The sequence below is a fragment of the Gopherus flavomarginatus genome, chromosome 10 (genome assembly GCF_025201925.1).
Source record: "Gopherus flavomarginatus isolate rGopFla2 chromosome 10, rGopFla2.mat.asm, whole genome shotgun sequence".
NCBI classification, from domain to species: domain Eukaryota; kingdom Metazoa; phylum Chordata; order Testudines; family Testudinidae; genus Gopherus; species Gopherus flavomarginatus.
In genome coordinates this window covers 78423262-78436707 of record NC_066626.1, presented here as the reverse complement: position 1 = coordinate 78436707, position 13446 = coordinate 78423262, and the positions used below count along the sequence as shown (strand labels likewise).

Here is a 13446-nt window from a genome sequence, read left to right as displayed (position 1 = left end):
CATCCCATGGCAGTTTCTACTACAGCAGGGATACAAAATCCATGTAAGCAAGCTGGGGCAGGACCATCTTTTTGCCCTGTGTTTGTACAGCAGCTAGCACACTGCGGTCCTAGTCTATGACTGAGGTTTATAGGCTCTACAATAATACAAATAATATGGCCTGGTCACTTCGTAATGTGAGCAATTACATTGTGCCTGCCTAAAGATTACCTGTAGCTTCACTAAAAATAGTAATTTCACTTCCTGTCTATAAACCTGTTGTACAGTGTTCCTGGCTACTGTTAAATTGCTACCATATTCCATAGGGTGGCTGCTGTGATCTCTGTATAGCAATATGTGGAGCGCTCTGAGGTCCCTGATGGATGCTGCTGCATTTATATAGCATCCTCAGTGCACAGCATCAGTCACCTTACTGAGCATCACCCATGCTGCTGTTTGACGACAGGACAAAATAGTCATTGGCATGCAGGGCTTTTGAGCCCTTTCAGGCAACAAAAGGACTGAATTAAAAAGAAGCTGCTTATGTAAGAAAGTTGACTTTATTTCGAAGTTATGCAAAAACATCTCTCTGCTCAGAGCTTTCCAGAAATCTAGCCACACTGCAACACAATTACACCTAGCCACAATTTCGTACATCGTCTACCATGAGCTGGCCAGCTTCCAGATCAGCAAATGGCTTCTGTCTCCAGTCGTGTTTCACATACACCTGATGATCCTCACAGGTTGCCTGGGAGATACCCTACTGTCAACATGGAGAAACTTCAAGGCAATCCAGTGCAAAGAATGGCAATAGGTCCATGTGAAGTGGAATGAGACAGCAACAGAAGGGCAACAGGGCAGCGGATATGGCCTATCTAAACAGGGAAATTACACTACTAGCTGGAAAGGGAAATCTATTGTTGGACGGGAAGCAGCCACACAAACCAGGGTGAGCTGACAAGGAAGTGGCTGATGCCAGGAGAGCTTGGCTGAAACGGGCCCTTCTTAAACCATTGGTTTCCTTTAGTCTCTGCATCCCTGACACCAATGACAAACAAACCATTGGACTAGTCTCAATATTTATGAAAATAAAAGCCTGCATACATGAAACAGAGAGTAGCAAAATTCATCATACAGCAGGTTTTGCTTCATGTCCCCAATGCAGCATCCAGAGAAGACGAGATTGGGGAAGAACAATCAAATATTTTGCTGCTATGTCCTGGTGGACAGCTGGTAGGTGAATGAAGTAAAATGAAATCAAATTGAGAAGCAGTCAGGCTGCTTAACCTGGTACAGCTATGCTCCAGGTGGTGTGTCTTCCCATGACTTCTCCAACAGGGGCTCAGTGTACTGGTGGCCACACACCACCTACTTGCCTACATCTCCTGCAAGTGGAATTCGGAACTTCAGGTCTGCTGACTAACACATATCCCATGCTGGAGACAGAAGTTCACTTCTTCCTAGCGAGGAGGTTTAACACTCCCAGCTGTCTGATGCAGGCATCCAGCTGTCTGTCGGCTTCATTATCCCCCAAAGACTTCACATTAGCTTGCTCAGTACATTCTTTCTGCAAGCAAAGCAGCTCCTGATCAGCTGTGGAGATGAAAGCCAGTCATTAGGTCCTTCCTCTTCGGACAAATTGGTAGGAGTAACTATCAGAGTAATTAGGGTAGAGGAATGTTCACTGAGGCAATATGGGGGAGTGCACAGAGTTGGAAATCATCATGGCTTGGATACCCTTTCTGGCAAGAGGCTGAAGGACATCTGTCACAGCCACTCAAGGAATGGCAAGAGCTCCACACACACCCCGCTACTGAGATTACAAAATAGCAACTCATGAAGGTGTGAGCTGAATCCCACGCAGCAGCCCTAATGATGTCACAGGAGGCTGCACACCAAGGGTAGCTGCTTTGATAGCAATTATCTCCCTAGATGAACGAGCCCTAAATTGATAGTAAGACTGGATGCAGTGTCTTTTCCTCCCAGAAATGGCTTGATCTTTGGATTTTTCTCCAATGGCCACAAATAGCCTGTTCTACCTTCTAAACTGAAAAATTATTAGTAGCTAATGGCTCTTGACATGCATATCCAGGACTCCCCAGGACACCTATTGGTCTCTGGGGCAAATCACAGATAGGGATTTAAACAGAGATGAAAAGTCAATATAATTTCGGTCAGAAACTTGGGCTAGTGCCTAACTATCACTTTGCCTATGTGGAAAACGGTAAAAGGTGATTAGCCATAAAGGCCGGCAATTCAAAGACTCTCATGGCTGACTTGTACACTAAGAGCAAGACCTTTCATGAGAAGGGGTACAGAAAGCAGAGCCCTATGTGCTCAAAAAAGAGTCTGAGTTCAGTTGACCCATGGATCAATAAGCCCTTAGCTGGGAGGGTACAAGGTTGCCAGTCTTTTCAAAAATTGCTTTGCTGGGGACAGACCTTGACTTTTGGAGAAGACACCATCATGGCCAGATCATGAACCACTGCTTTGTACATCCGACTCAGCCAATCTTGCACACCACACATCGCTGGTGTTGAAGAGGAAGTGACAAAGATGTAGATTGCCATCAAGTTTAACACCCAAATGGAGAACTTCACTGGGCCTTCCAGTCTAGACCTGGCTAAGTCCACTATCTCAAGGAGATCCTGAAACCATTTTATTGTTATTCCAAAGTATGTTGAGATCCTTGGAGGAATCACTCTCAAGTTCTACCAGGAAAGGATCCATACAGGATTCTTCTATAGCAGCTCAATATAGAAGTTGATTAATCACACCCAAACTCCTCAGATCTTTGGGGAAGTTTTGATGTGGATCCAAACTCTGTGCATCTTTATTATTATCCACCAAAATTAAGGGGACACTTCATTTTTTTATTTATTTTTTTAAACTTGAATACTTAGATGTGTGATTAAGTGTTGTTACCAGCAATTTCCAAGAGTCAATTTGTGGGAGTCCTTTAGGCAGCAACAAGGGAGAGAAATTATTTTTAAAAAGAAAATGCTATTATGAAACCACAGAAATTGACCGAGGGACTCAGGGATGGGCACCAGGCTTGAACCTACTTTCAATTCATTTTTTGAAAGTGACTAGGTTTCAGGGTGACAGTGCCTGTTTCAGAAATGCCTAGAGTTCAAGACAGCACATCTGTTTTGATTTATCCAAGCAAAGGAAAAGTCAATTACCTGCATGGCTTTCTGCCTGTGCCTTGGAAAGAGTATTTTGGGTGGTCTCCAGTACCTTAGTCAGATGAACTTTCTCGCTTTTAAACATACGCTGTTTCTGATGGAGAGAGGTTATCGTGGTTTCTGATTCAGTTATCAATTGTTCTAATTTGGCCGCATCTGGCTGCTCACTAAAAAGGTAACCAGAAATAGAATGATCTTAAATTGGCACTGAAAGTCTCCATTGACCGTAGTATTTCAATTAGGCACTACAAAAATCCTAGTAGGAAAACAGAAACATAGGAATTGCCAGACTGGATCCTTCTAGCCCAGTATCTTGTCTCCAATAGGGGCCAGTCCAGATTCGTCAGAGGAAGGTCTAAGAATCCCACAGTAGATGATGTGGGATAATCTGCCCCACATGTAGATCTCATCTTGATCTGCCATACTTGAGAGATTGTCTCAAACCCTTGAAGCATGTGGTCTAACGTCCCTTCCAGAAAATTTGTTATCAATAATTACAACTGTGGATATCCCTGATATTGGCCTGCTAAACCCAGGGTTGTGAGTTCAGTCCTTGAGGGGGCCATTTAGGGAACTGGGGTAAAAATCTGTCTGGGAATTGGTCCTGCTTTGAGCAGAGGGTTGGACTAGATACCTCCTGAGGTCCCTTCCAACCCTGACATTCTATGATTCTAAGTATCCAATCAAAGTATCCAGCCTGTCTTTCAAGAGCAGAAGTCTCACTGTAAAAGGTAAATCATAGGATTAGTGGAGCTGCACCTCCCCCAACAGGCCATTTGCAATACTGCAGCATGATGTTCATGCCACAACAGCAGCAAGAAGAAGATTAACAGCGCTAACAAAAGCTCCATTCACGTTCTTTTCCATTTTTTTCCTGTGTGAATTTAATGCTTGTGAGAGGTGATGGAAGACAGCCCCTACACACTGAATATCGACAACATGCAGCACTTATATAGCACTTCCCACTTCAAAGCTCTCTACAAACATTAACTAGCTAAAGACTGAGGCTACGTCCAGACTACCCGCCGTATCGGCAGGTTAAAATCGATTGCTCGGGGATCGATATATCGCATCTAATCTAGACGCGATATATCAATCCCCGAGCACGCTTATATCGATTCCGGAACTCCATCAACCCCAACGGAGTTCCGGAATCGACAGGGAGAGCCGCGAACATCGATCTCGCGCGGTGTGGACAGGTGAGTAATCCGATCTTAGATATTCGACTTCAGCTACGTTATTCACGTAGCTGAAGTTGCGTATCTAAGATCGATTTCCCCCCCGTAGTGTGGACCAGCCCTGACATCCTCTCTGCAGCCATGATAGAGCCAGTACATCTCACCCTTACCTATAGGAGCCTCCTATAGATGAGAGGAGATATTTCAGAAGAAGTTATTTTCATTCCAGTAGCATCCTTGGAGTCTCCAGTCAGGGCTCAGGGCCCCATCGCGCTAGGGGCTATACAAACAAATAGGAAAATGACAATTCCCGAGTTGAAGAGCTGCTTGATTAATGATGAGATGCAACAGATGAATGAAACTAACAGGTGGCAGTGGTGGAGCGGCAACAATCTTTTTGTGCAGTGTTTGTACAGCACCTAGCACAATGGGGTCCTGGTTCATGCCTGGGGCTCCTAGGTGCTACAAGAACAATACGCTGGCTTACATTCAAACTAGTTGCGCACACAACACAGTTTGCCACATCTTGCTGTTACTAACTGGCAACATTCTGCAGGCATCACAGCAGACATGAGTCTCTAAGAGAGTGACCTTAAGAATTTTTGGGGGGTATGCAAGGGACAGCATGGGAGAAAGCACTGAGGTACTTGTGGGAGAAGTTGACTAATGGTCCTGTCCTAGGAATGGGTTCTGAGATACGTGGGACTGCACAGGTGTCACTCATCTGGAGGGCAATTCCATGGGTTGGTGGCAGCTTTTAAAGGGATCATTTCACATACAGCTATGTTTTTCTAATGCGCTCCAGAAAGGCTTGCCATTGCCCTTGTGAGTCAGATGTAGAGCAGTTAAGGCAGCAAGGGAAAATTAAGAGGACTTCCATACTCAAAGAGGAAGGATGGTCCAGTGGTTAGGGTGCTAGGCTGGGACTCAGAAGTACAATGGTCAATTCCTATTTCGCCAAACTCCCTATGTGACCTTAGGCAAGTCACTTAGTCTCTCTGTGCCTCAGTTTCCTCCCTCCATCTGTAACACAGGTTGACAGCACTTCAAAGGGAGGTTGTGAGGAAAAATACAGTAAAGAGAAATGTTCAGATACTACACTAAAGGCAGTGGGAGCAGATAAGTATCTCAGACAGATTATTTATATTGCAGTAGCGCCTACAAGGCCAGTCAAGATCAGGGTCAGACCTACTCACTGGACACACACACACCCCCCCCACAAAAAGCCAGTCCCAGCCTCACAGAGCTTACAATAGAAGTACAATCACATTTTCATGTGAACAACATCATGCTGGACATATGGGGGTTTTGTATATAGCCACATTACATTAAAAGCACAGAGTGCCATACACCACACTAGGAATGTCTATCACTGAAGTCATCTGAATGTGCAATTTTACTCTAAAATATGACTGCAAAAATGGCACTGTGGGGCTTTGTGTGTATTGTTTCTAATGGACAGCAGATCAAATGCACTCAGTTTATAAGCTAAAGGATTTTTTTTTCCTGTCAGCCCAACATACTCAGTCTGGGCTCTGACAGTCATGGTTGGGTAGTTGTGAGGGGAGTGGTTGGGGTCTTTCCACTCCAAACATCATGTCTGGTAAAAGAGTTTCTATAGGCCAAACTAGGCCATCGGTGACACCTATGCCACCCACTGCATTCAGTGGGGCTGCTCAGGTGTAAATAAGTGCAACTTTGTAAACAATTCTGATGATGAATAAGATGGAAGAATCCAGCTCCCCCTCTCCTAAGTGTGCTGGCTTGGCAAAACCAAGAGGAGTTAAGATTTATTTTTGTCACTCATCGGAGGAAAGACAATTCTGTAAACATGCAAAGAGCGGACATGAGCAACGGGAATGTGGCTTTTGAACAGTCACTTTTCAGAAGACAGTAGGTTACAGGTTAGCTTTGACACCTGACTGGAGACGAGAGCTAAGAAGTATTAACTTAACGCAGAGGTAGGTAACCTATAGCACGCGTACCGAAGGAGGCACGTGAACTGATTTTCAGTGGCACTCACGCTGCCCGGATCCTGGCCACCAGTCTGGGGAGCTCTGCATTTTAATTTAATTTTAAATGAAGCTTCTTAAACATTTTAAAAACCTTATTTACTTTACATACAACAATAGTTTAGTTATATATTATAGACTTATAAAGAGACCTTCTAAAAACGTTAAAATGTATTACTGGCAGGCGAAACCTTAAATTAGAGTGAATAAATGAAGACTTGACACACCACTTCTGAAAGGTTGCCGACCCCTGAGCTAACGGGTTGAACCCTCAGCTGAACCGAGCTTATGCCTGGCACAGCTGGGGAGAGAAGATGGCAAGGTCGCACTAAACCATCTTTCCCTCTCCCAAATCATGGGTATACAAAACAGCCCCCAGCATAACTTAGAGCCTGCTCAAAATCACGCTGGCAGTAGAGATCTCTTAGGGACCACTGTGCAGAGAAACCTGTGCTCCAGACCTAGCTCTGCCACCACCTACCATGCCCTCAGCCCACATCTCTGCACCCTGACATACCTCCTTCACGTGTTGGGGGAGGGTGGGAGAGAAGTGGGTTGTGCACAGCCAGCTGGCACTTGCTTTATGCCATTGGAAGATTCCCCTACACTGGGGGGAACCCTTAACTGACTCTTTAGGACAGCTTGCCTGCCACTTTGTGAGCAGGACAAGGCTGATACACTAGGAAACAAGGATCAAACATAGCATCTTCTAAAAGTAATATAGGGAGCCAAAAATGTTGCCTCCGGAATATGCTGTACAAGCTCCCTTATTTGAAAAGGCAATCAACCCAGCAGGCAGACTGTCTCTGCATGTGAGGGCGAGTAAAGGGGAGGGATCGCCTGGTCTTAGATGAAAGTTTGTTACCATTGCTGCAAGTGGAACAGCACATCCGTGCTCTGTCTCAGACATTTCTAACATTCCCATCACTGTAGTATTTTGATACATGAATCTACAAAGAATCACTGAGGTCTAAGTGAATCTGATTGCTGCCACACATCAAGCTTCAGAACTGTTGAAGAATGGAAGATTTTTAAGGGACACTGCATCATCAGTAGCCATTTGCTTATGCTAACCCATGTGGGCTTGCTTTGTTTATGCTGTGAACAACAACATAATAATAATTGGAGATATGCCAATCTCTTAGAACTGGTAGGGACTTTGAAAGGTCATCGAGTCCAGCCCCCTGCCTTCACTAGCAGGACCAATTTTTGCCCCAGATCCCTAAGTGGCCCCCTCAAGGATTGAACTCACAACCCTGGGCTTAGCAGGCCAGTGCTCCAACCACTGAGCTATCCCTTCTGCCCTGTGAAAGTGAAAGAGAAAGACACACCTAGCCAAAGGAATCAAACCTCTCAGTAGTCTCCTAGACCGGACCAAAGGACAGCTGGTATTTAATGCAGAAGCACAAGCAATAGGCCCCACAGAGTCCACCTGGCAATGTCCCCTCTCTGCTTGGGTAGAGAGGGGACATTGAACATCACATACCTGCAGCTTCAACCGCATTCCACAATTGAATCAATCAGGTACATAAGGGGCAGCCCTTGGGCTCCTGGCAGTTCACCAGCCAGCCCACCCCTCTGATTATTCTCTATTACTCCCAGGAAACTAACCGCTCAAATGCTATTATTTGATTTCACATAATGAACAATCTTAAGCATACAGCATATGTACAGTCTCTGTACCAATAATATAAACAGTTCTGTTGTGGTACATGTGCCTGTTTAATCAGTTGATTTGAAGAGGCCATGGTAGCACCCTGCTAATTACCCCAAGATCATAATTAGAAGTACATTGCAAGCCATATATTTTTCTCAAATATCCTCTGCTCTAACCGGAAGGATCTATACCTGGTATCTTGAGCAATGTCCTTTTTCAGCCTTTTCAGCTCAGATGCAACAGCTTGAAGTTGTTCTTGAGTCTTAAATTCCTCTTCCAATACTGGATGCAAATGCACAATCTGTGCTGCCAGTGACAGACAGTTGTCTCTTTCTGCGACACTACAAAATCAGAGCACAAAAGCATTATTTCTCTTCCCAGGCATTGTTCTAGTGACTACAATTTGTGTTGGTTATATACAGTAGAAGTGCTTTATATAACAGACTAGCATCAAAATTCAACTACTGAGTTGTCTGTAAAAAGCCCTTTCACATTAATTTACAGAAAGTTTCCTGCCAAAGACCTTGTGATATCGCATTGACATTAAATCCACATATACAGGTTTCTGACTTAATAGTGCTGTCTGCAAGTACTATTAAAATGTAGTCGTGATTAAAACAAAGCTAAACATGATGCTAATTAATTAGTAATATTAAAAGATTTATTAGGAGACGTACTATTGTGCTATTTCTGTCTCAAGTCTCATAATCTCATCCTTCTCTGTGCTCACTCTCACTTCGATTTCATGTACCTTACCCACCAGGAATGATAGCAACATCTGAAAAGGCAAAATAGGGAAAAGTATTCAAGTAAACACAAAACAAGCCAGACACTATGGTGAGATGAGAAGATTTATTTTTACAACAGATGTAACACTGGGTGGGTTGTCAGCAGCAGGGATTGAACTTTCCAACTTGGTTTCTGAAAGCCTCTAGTGTCTGAAATAGAAAAGCCAGCTCTGTTAGGCAAAGCTATCGCAGGCTCATCAACCTCTACATGTGACCCAGCCATCACCAGAGGGGGACAGAGCACCTCACTGAGTGGGTGTGGTGGGTTACATCCTCATTAGTCCTGTGATGTTTTATTTCAATGAATATTTTTATGATAACATTAACTGTCATTAGATCAGGAGATGTCTGTCTATTGGAGGTTGCCCACACCTGCAAGCAAGGAACCATAAGATCACTAAGCAAACCCAGGTCACACCAACATGGCCAACAGGCAAGCTGGGGTGACGCTAGTTTTTAAGCATACTCGTCAGCCTGATGCTATTTCAACATTCAAGAGCCTGTTTAAATCACTAAAAATAGATTTGTAATGAAAGCCTCCCCCCACCCCCGAGACCATAATGAAATACATGCCCTCATGCACAAAAGTTTACCTCCAGGTCCCCACTGCTGAGGTCAGAGAGCAAGTCATCTTCATCCAACGTTAAATAGGAATGCACCTTTTCCATCTTTGACCCTGTAAAAAGAGACACATTCAGTGGTATGCAAGAGAAGCCCCTAATGACATTTCAGCCACCTCAATGAAAGGTAAGTTGGGCTGATTTCCCCTGGCTCCAAGGGAGCTCAAAGCTCTGGGTCCTGGCAAATCATCCCTGCCAGAAATGACTTATCCCTGAAACTCATAGAAAGAGCTTCTGAAGAGCAGATTTTTTGCTATTGAAATTAACCAGATTGAACCAAGAGTCAGATATTTAAAATAATTCCCATGGAAGGATACAGCAAGAGTGGTCTTCACCCACAAGGATCCCACTTAGCCATGTCCTCAATGTACTCTGCATATTGTCCAGGAGTAAAGTCTATGTATTTTTTTTTTGGCAAAGTGCATCATGTTTGTTCATCAGGTAGCATGGCCTCTCTTCACTCAGTTACTGTTATAAAAAAGTGTTGGCGTTCAAACCAGAAAATAAATGAATAGAGTCCTCAGCCTCTCTTTTCCAAGTGCAAAATCCCCTAGTCAAGGAGTTTATTCCAGACTAAGGGAGAATTTGCCAGAACCCCTTGGTAAAGTAGTGGTGGCACATCACTGAGTAAACAAGTCCATTCAGATAACACTGAGCTTTTGGGGCCTGTTCCTATTGAACTGACTCTAGAACGTTGCCACTGATTTCAAGGGGAGCAAAGCCTTTGTCAAGAACCTCTGTAGAAAATATATTATCATCTCTCCTCTACAAACCTGCCTGCAAATCCTTCTTGAGTCTCCAATAAAATGAGCAGACCAGGCTCAGCTTGGTCTCCAGTGGACCACCATTAAATCCCTTCAAAAATCTGTCAGCCAAGCAGCCCCCCGTCTCACTGTGCCCCTGGCTGGACCAGAGCATGGAAAGAACTGCAGTGAGGAGCAGGCAAGTGGGATCCTAGAAAGAGGAGTAAGTAAGTGGCAGGGAGGGACAGATATTGGGGGCCCCAGCCCACTCCACCAGCTGTAACCCATCTTCCTCCAGCAACCCCGAAGCTTCCCCAACCTCAGCCACCCCCACAAACCCAGCTTCCCGTATCTACTTCCTGCCCCCCCCAGCCCCTCCATCCAGACCTCCCAACCCCTCCCATCTTCAGCCCCTCCACCCCACAACCACTATTCTTTGGCCTCCTTTGCCATAGGCAGCCCTCCTCTGCCTTCCCCACACACACCTCCCCCAAAGCCCCAGCCCTCCCCCACTTCAGCCCCTCTGCCCCAGCCCCCCAAACCTCCCCCAATTCAGCCCTTCTGCTCCAACCCTCCCCCACTTCAGCCCCTCTGCCCCAGCCCCCTCCAGCTCCTCTGCTTCAGCCCCCCCAACCGCCCCAGCCCTCCCCCACTTCAGCCCCTCTGCCCCAGCCCCCCAACCTTCCTCCACTTCAGCCCCTCTGCCCCAACCCTCCCCCACTTCAGCCCCTCTGCCCCAGCCCCCCAAACCTCCCCCAATTCAGCCCCTCTGCCCCAACCCTCCCCCATTTCAGGCCCTCTGCCCCAGCCCTCTCCAGCTCCTCTGCTTCAGTCCCCCCAGCCCTCTCCCACTCCGGCCCCTCCTCCGGCCCCAGCCCCCGGCGGCTCCCACCCAGCCCCACTTGATGGCGCGGGCTGCACCGACCTCGCACTGCTGTCAATCATCACATGCAAATGAGCACACGGGATAATTTGCATATTTGCGCTGCTCCCTCCCCCCCCCCGGAGCCGGCTGGAACTGCCGCGCGCCGCCCCCTCTCCCGCTTTCAAACACGCCGCTTGCAGTGAGCTCATCACCCTGCGCCGCGGCCGCAACCATAGAGCTGGGGCGCGGCTGCCGCTCTAGGGTCCCCTCTGGCGAAGGCGCTCGTTCCGGTGGCGCGCGCGCCCCCTGCTGGGCGGAGGGACGGCAACACGCCGCTTGCTGAAACTCCAGCTCCGGGAGCCCTGCGATCCGGGGAGAGCGCGGCTCGCGGGCGGTGTCTAGCCCTGGCCATTGCCAGGAGCAGCCTGAAACCCCCAAACCTGAAAGGCGCCTGAGCCAGGTGGCCACTGAACAGAGCAACGGCCACCCTGGGTCAGACCATTGGCCCATCTAGCCCGGTAGCCTGCCCCTGGCGGCGGCAGGGCAAGGATCAGAACAGGGCAATTTATGGGGCATGATCCCTCCACTGCCGTCCACTCCCAGCACCTGGGAGTCAGAGGCTTAGTGACACCCAGTGCATGGGGTTGCATCCCTGGCCACCCTGGGTAATAGCCATTGATGGCCCTATCCTAGGGTAACCAGACAGCAAGTGTGAAAAATCAGGATGGGGGTGGGGGGTAATAGGATCCTATATGAGAAAAAGACCCAAAAATCGGGTCTGTCACTATTAAATTGGGACATCTGGTCACCCTAATTCTCCAGGAACTTATCTAGTTCTTTTTTGAACTCAGATGTAGTTTTGGCTTTCACAACATCCCCTGGCAACGAGCTCCACCAATTATGTGAAGAAGTAGTTCCTTCTGTTTGTTTTAAACCTGCTGCCTATACGTTTTCTTGGGTGACCCCTGGTTCTTGTATTATGTGAAAAGGTAAATAATGCTTCCTTATTCACTTTCTCCACACTGTGACAGAAGGTACCTCTTTACTCACACACCCTTGTAATAATCTTTGTACAGAGTATGTTTTGCGGTATCGGTTGAAAACTCATAATTTCCTGGCCCTTGTCCTGGTAAATAATGTGTGGCCAGATTGTATTTGAAGTTATAAGATTCCCCTGTATGGTGTTATTAATACGTTCCAAACTGAGGTTGGAAAACAGGTCTGTCCTAAATAAAGGAGTGTGTGCTGTGCTTAATTTGCATTTAAGCAGTAAACAGAGTCATCAAGCAGAAAGGGGAGATAAAGCTCATACAGGTGAGGGAAAGCAGGGAACATCTTTCTCCATAGATCTTTTGTCTCCTAGTACCAGCTGGAAAAGTTTTTCAAGATTAGGACTGAACTAAATTCCTTGTAAGTTGTGTGGTTGCCCACCAGGCTATCAAGTGCCATGCAGTTCTGGTGTCCCTCCCCCCACTGCCATGTACTGCTCCTGCCCTCTGCCTTCGAGCTGCTCCCAGGAGCCTCCTGCTTGCTGTGCAGGGGGTGGGGGGCACAGATGTCAGGGTGTCCCTCTCTCCCCACCCCTGTACCCCATCTCCACATACCAGGGGTGGGTACATGACTGGGCTCAGGAGGGAGGGAGCTTGCTGGCAGCTGCTGCTGTGTCTGAAATTGCTGATCTACTTAAAAGGGCAGTGTCCTTAAAGTGTGGTCAGTGTACTTAAAGGGGCAACACGTGTCTTTGTCACGCATGCACACACAGTGTGCGGCTGTCTCTCACACACACATACACACACCTCCCAACACACACTTATATTGTTGTTGTTACTTCTTGACACTTCTTTCAAAGTGAGTTATTTTCATTTTTTGGCTGGTCTATGCATTTCATAATTTTTATTTCTCTCTTACACTTAAATTTAATTCTTTGAGTAGTGAGTTTTAAAATGCCTAACCTGTCCTGGTTGGAGTTATCATCCTTATGGTAACTTTAAAAATATATATATTATATCTAGGCTTTTGGTTTCTACTGGTGGTGCACATCCACCTCTAAATGGTTCTCATAACAAAATTCATTCCACACATGGATGCAAAATAATTTGAGGGAACACTGACTGACACTGTACACAGGAGGGACAAACATGCCAAGGGATCCCCTCTTTCTCACTCCCTGCCCATCACATGATTGGCACCAGAAGCAAAAAAGGAAGCATTCATTTAACTCAGGGAGAAAAAGTTCTGACCTAAGATGTTAGGTCAGTAAAACTGCTGAAAGCATATGAAGAGAAATTTTGCTTGTATCTGAGATTGTTAAGGCATGATTTTACACCAAGTAAGTAGCATTTTAACGGTATTTTCTTGTAACCATTTCTGATTTTTATGCCTCATTACTTGTACTCACTTAAAATCTATCCCCTTG

At 46.2% G+C, this 13446-nt stretch overlaps 1 protein-coding gene across 4 annotated transcripts; it reads right to left on the bottom strand.

The window, feature by feature from the left end:
* Positions 1-520: 520 nt before the first annotated feature.
* LOC127030514 (uncharacterized) lies at positions 521-11230 on the bottom strand. 4 transcript variants are annotated; one of them, XM_050917173.1, is made up of 7 exons: positions 11091-11230; positions 10196-10376; positions 9396-9478; positions 8692-8792; positions 8206-8355; positions 3165-3334; positions 521-1572 (listed from the first exon to the last, which is right to left on the bottom strand). In XM_050917173.1, the coding sequence occupies exons 2-7, from the start codon at positions 10338-10340 to the stop codon at positions 1430-1432; spliced, it is 792 nt and encodes a 263-aa protein (XP_050773130.1). In that variant the 5' UTR covers positions 10341-10376; positions 11091-11230; the 3' UTR covers positions 521-1429. The 4 variants fall into 4 exon arrangements, with proteins under 4 accessions (XP_050773130.1, XP_050773134.1, XP_050773132.1 ...); XM_050917177.1 differs by lacking the exon at positions 10196-10376 and having other exon boundaries at positions 11091-11154; positions 11188-11204; XM_050917175.1 differs by lacking the exon at positions 10196-10376 and having other exon boundaries at positions 11091-11228.
* Positions 11231-13446: the final 2216 nt, after the last annotated feature.

Coding starts and splice junctions, on each gene's coding strand:
- LOC127030514 (XM_050917173.1), bottom strand. CDS start 10,340: ATGCTCTGGTCCAGCCAGGGGCACAGTGAGACGGGGGGCTGCTTGGCT. Junction 8,793..9,395: donor TCAGCAGTGGGGACCTGGAG/GTAAACTTTTGT, acceptor TTGCCTTTTCAG/ATGTTGCTATCATTCCTGGT. Junction 3,335..8,205: donor GACATTGCTCAAGATACCAG/GTATAGATCCTT, acceptor TTACCTTTTTAG/TGAGCAGCCAGATGCGGCCA.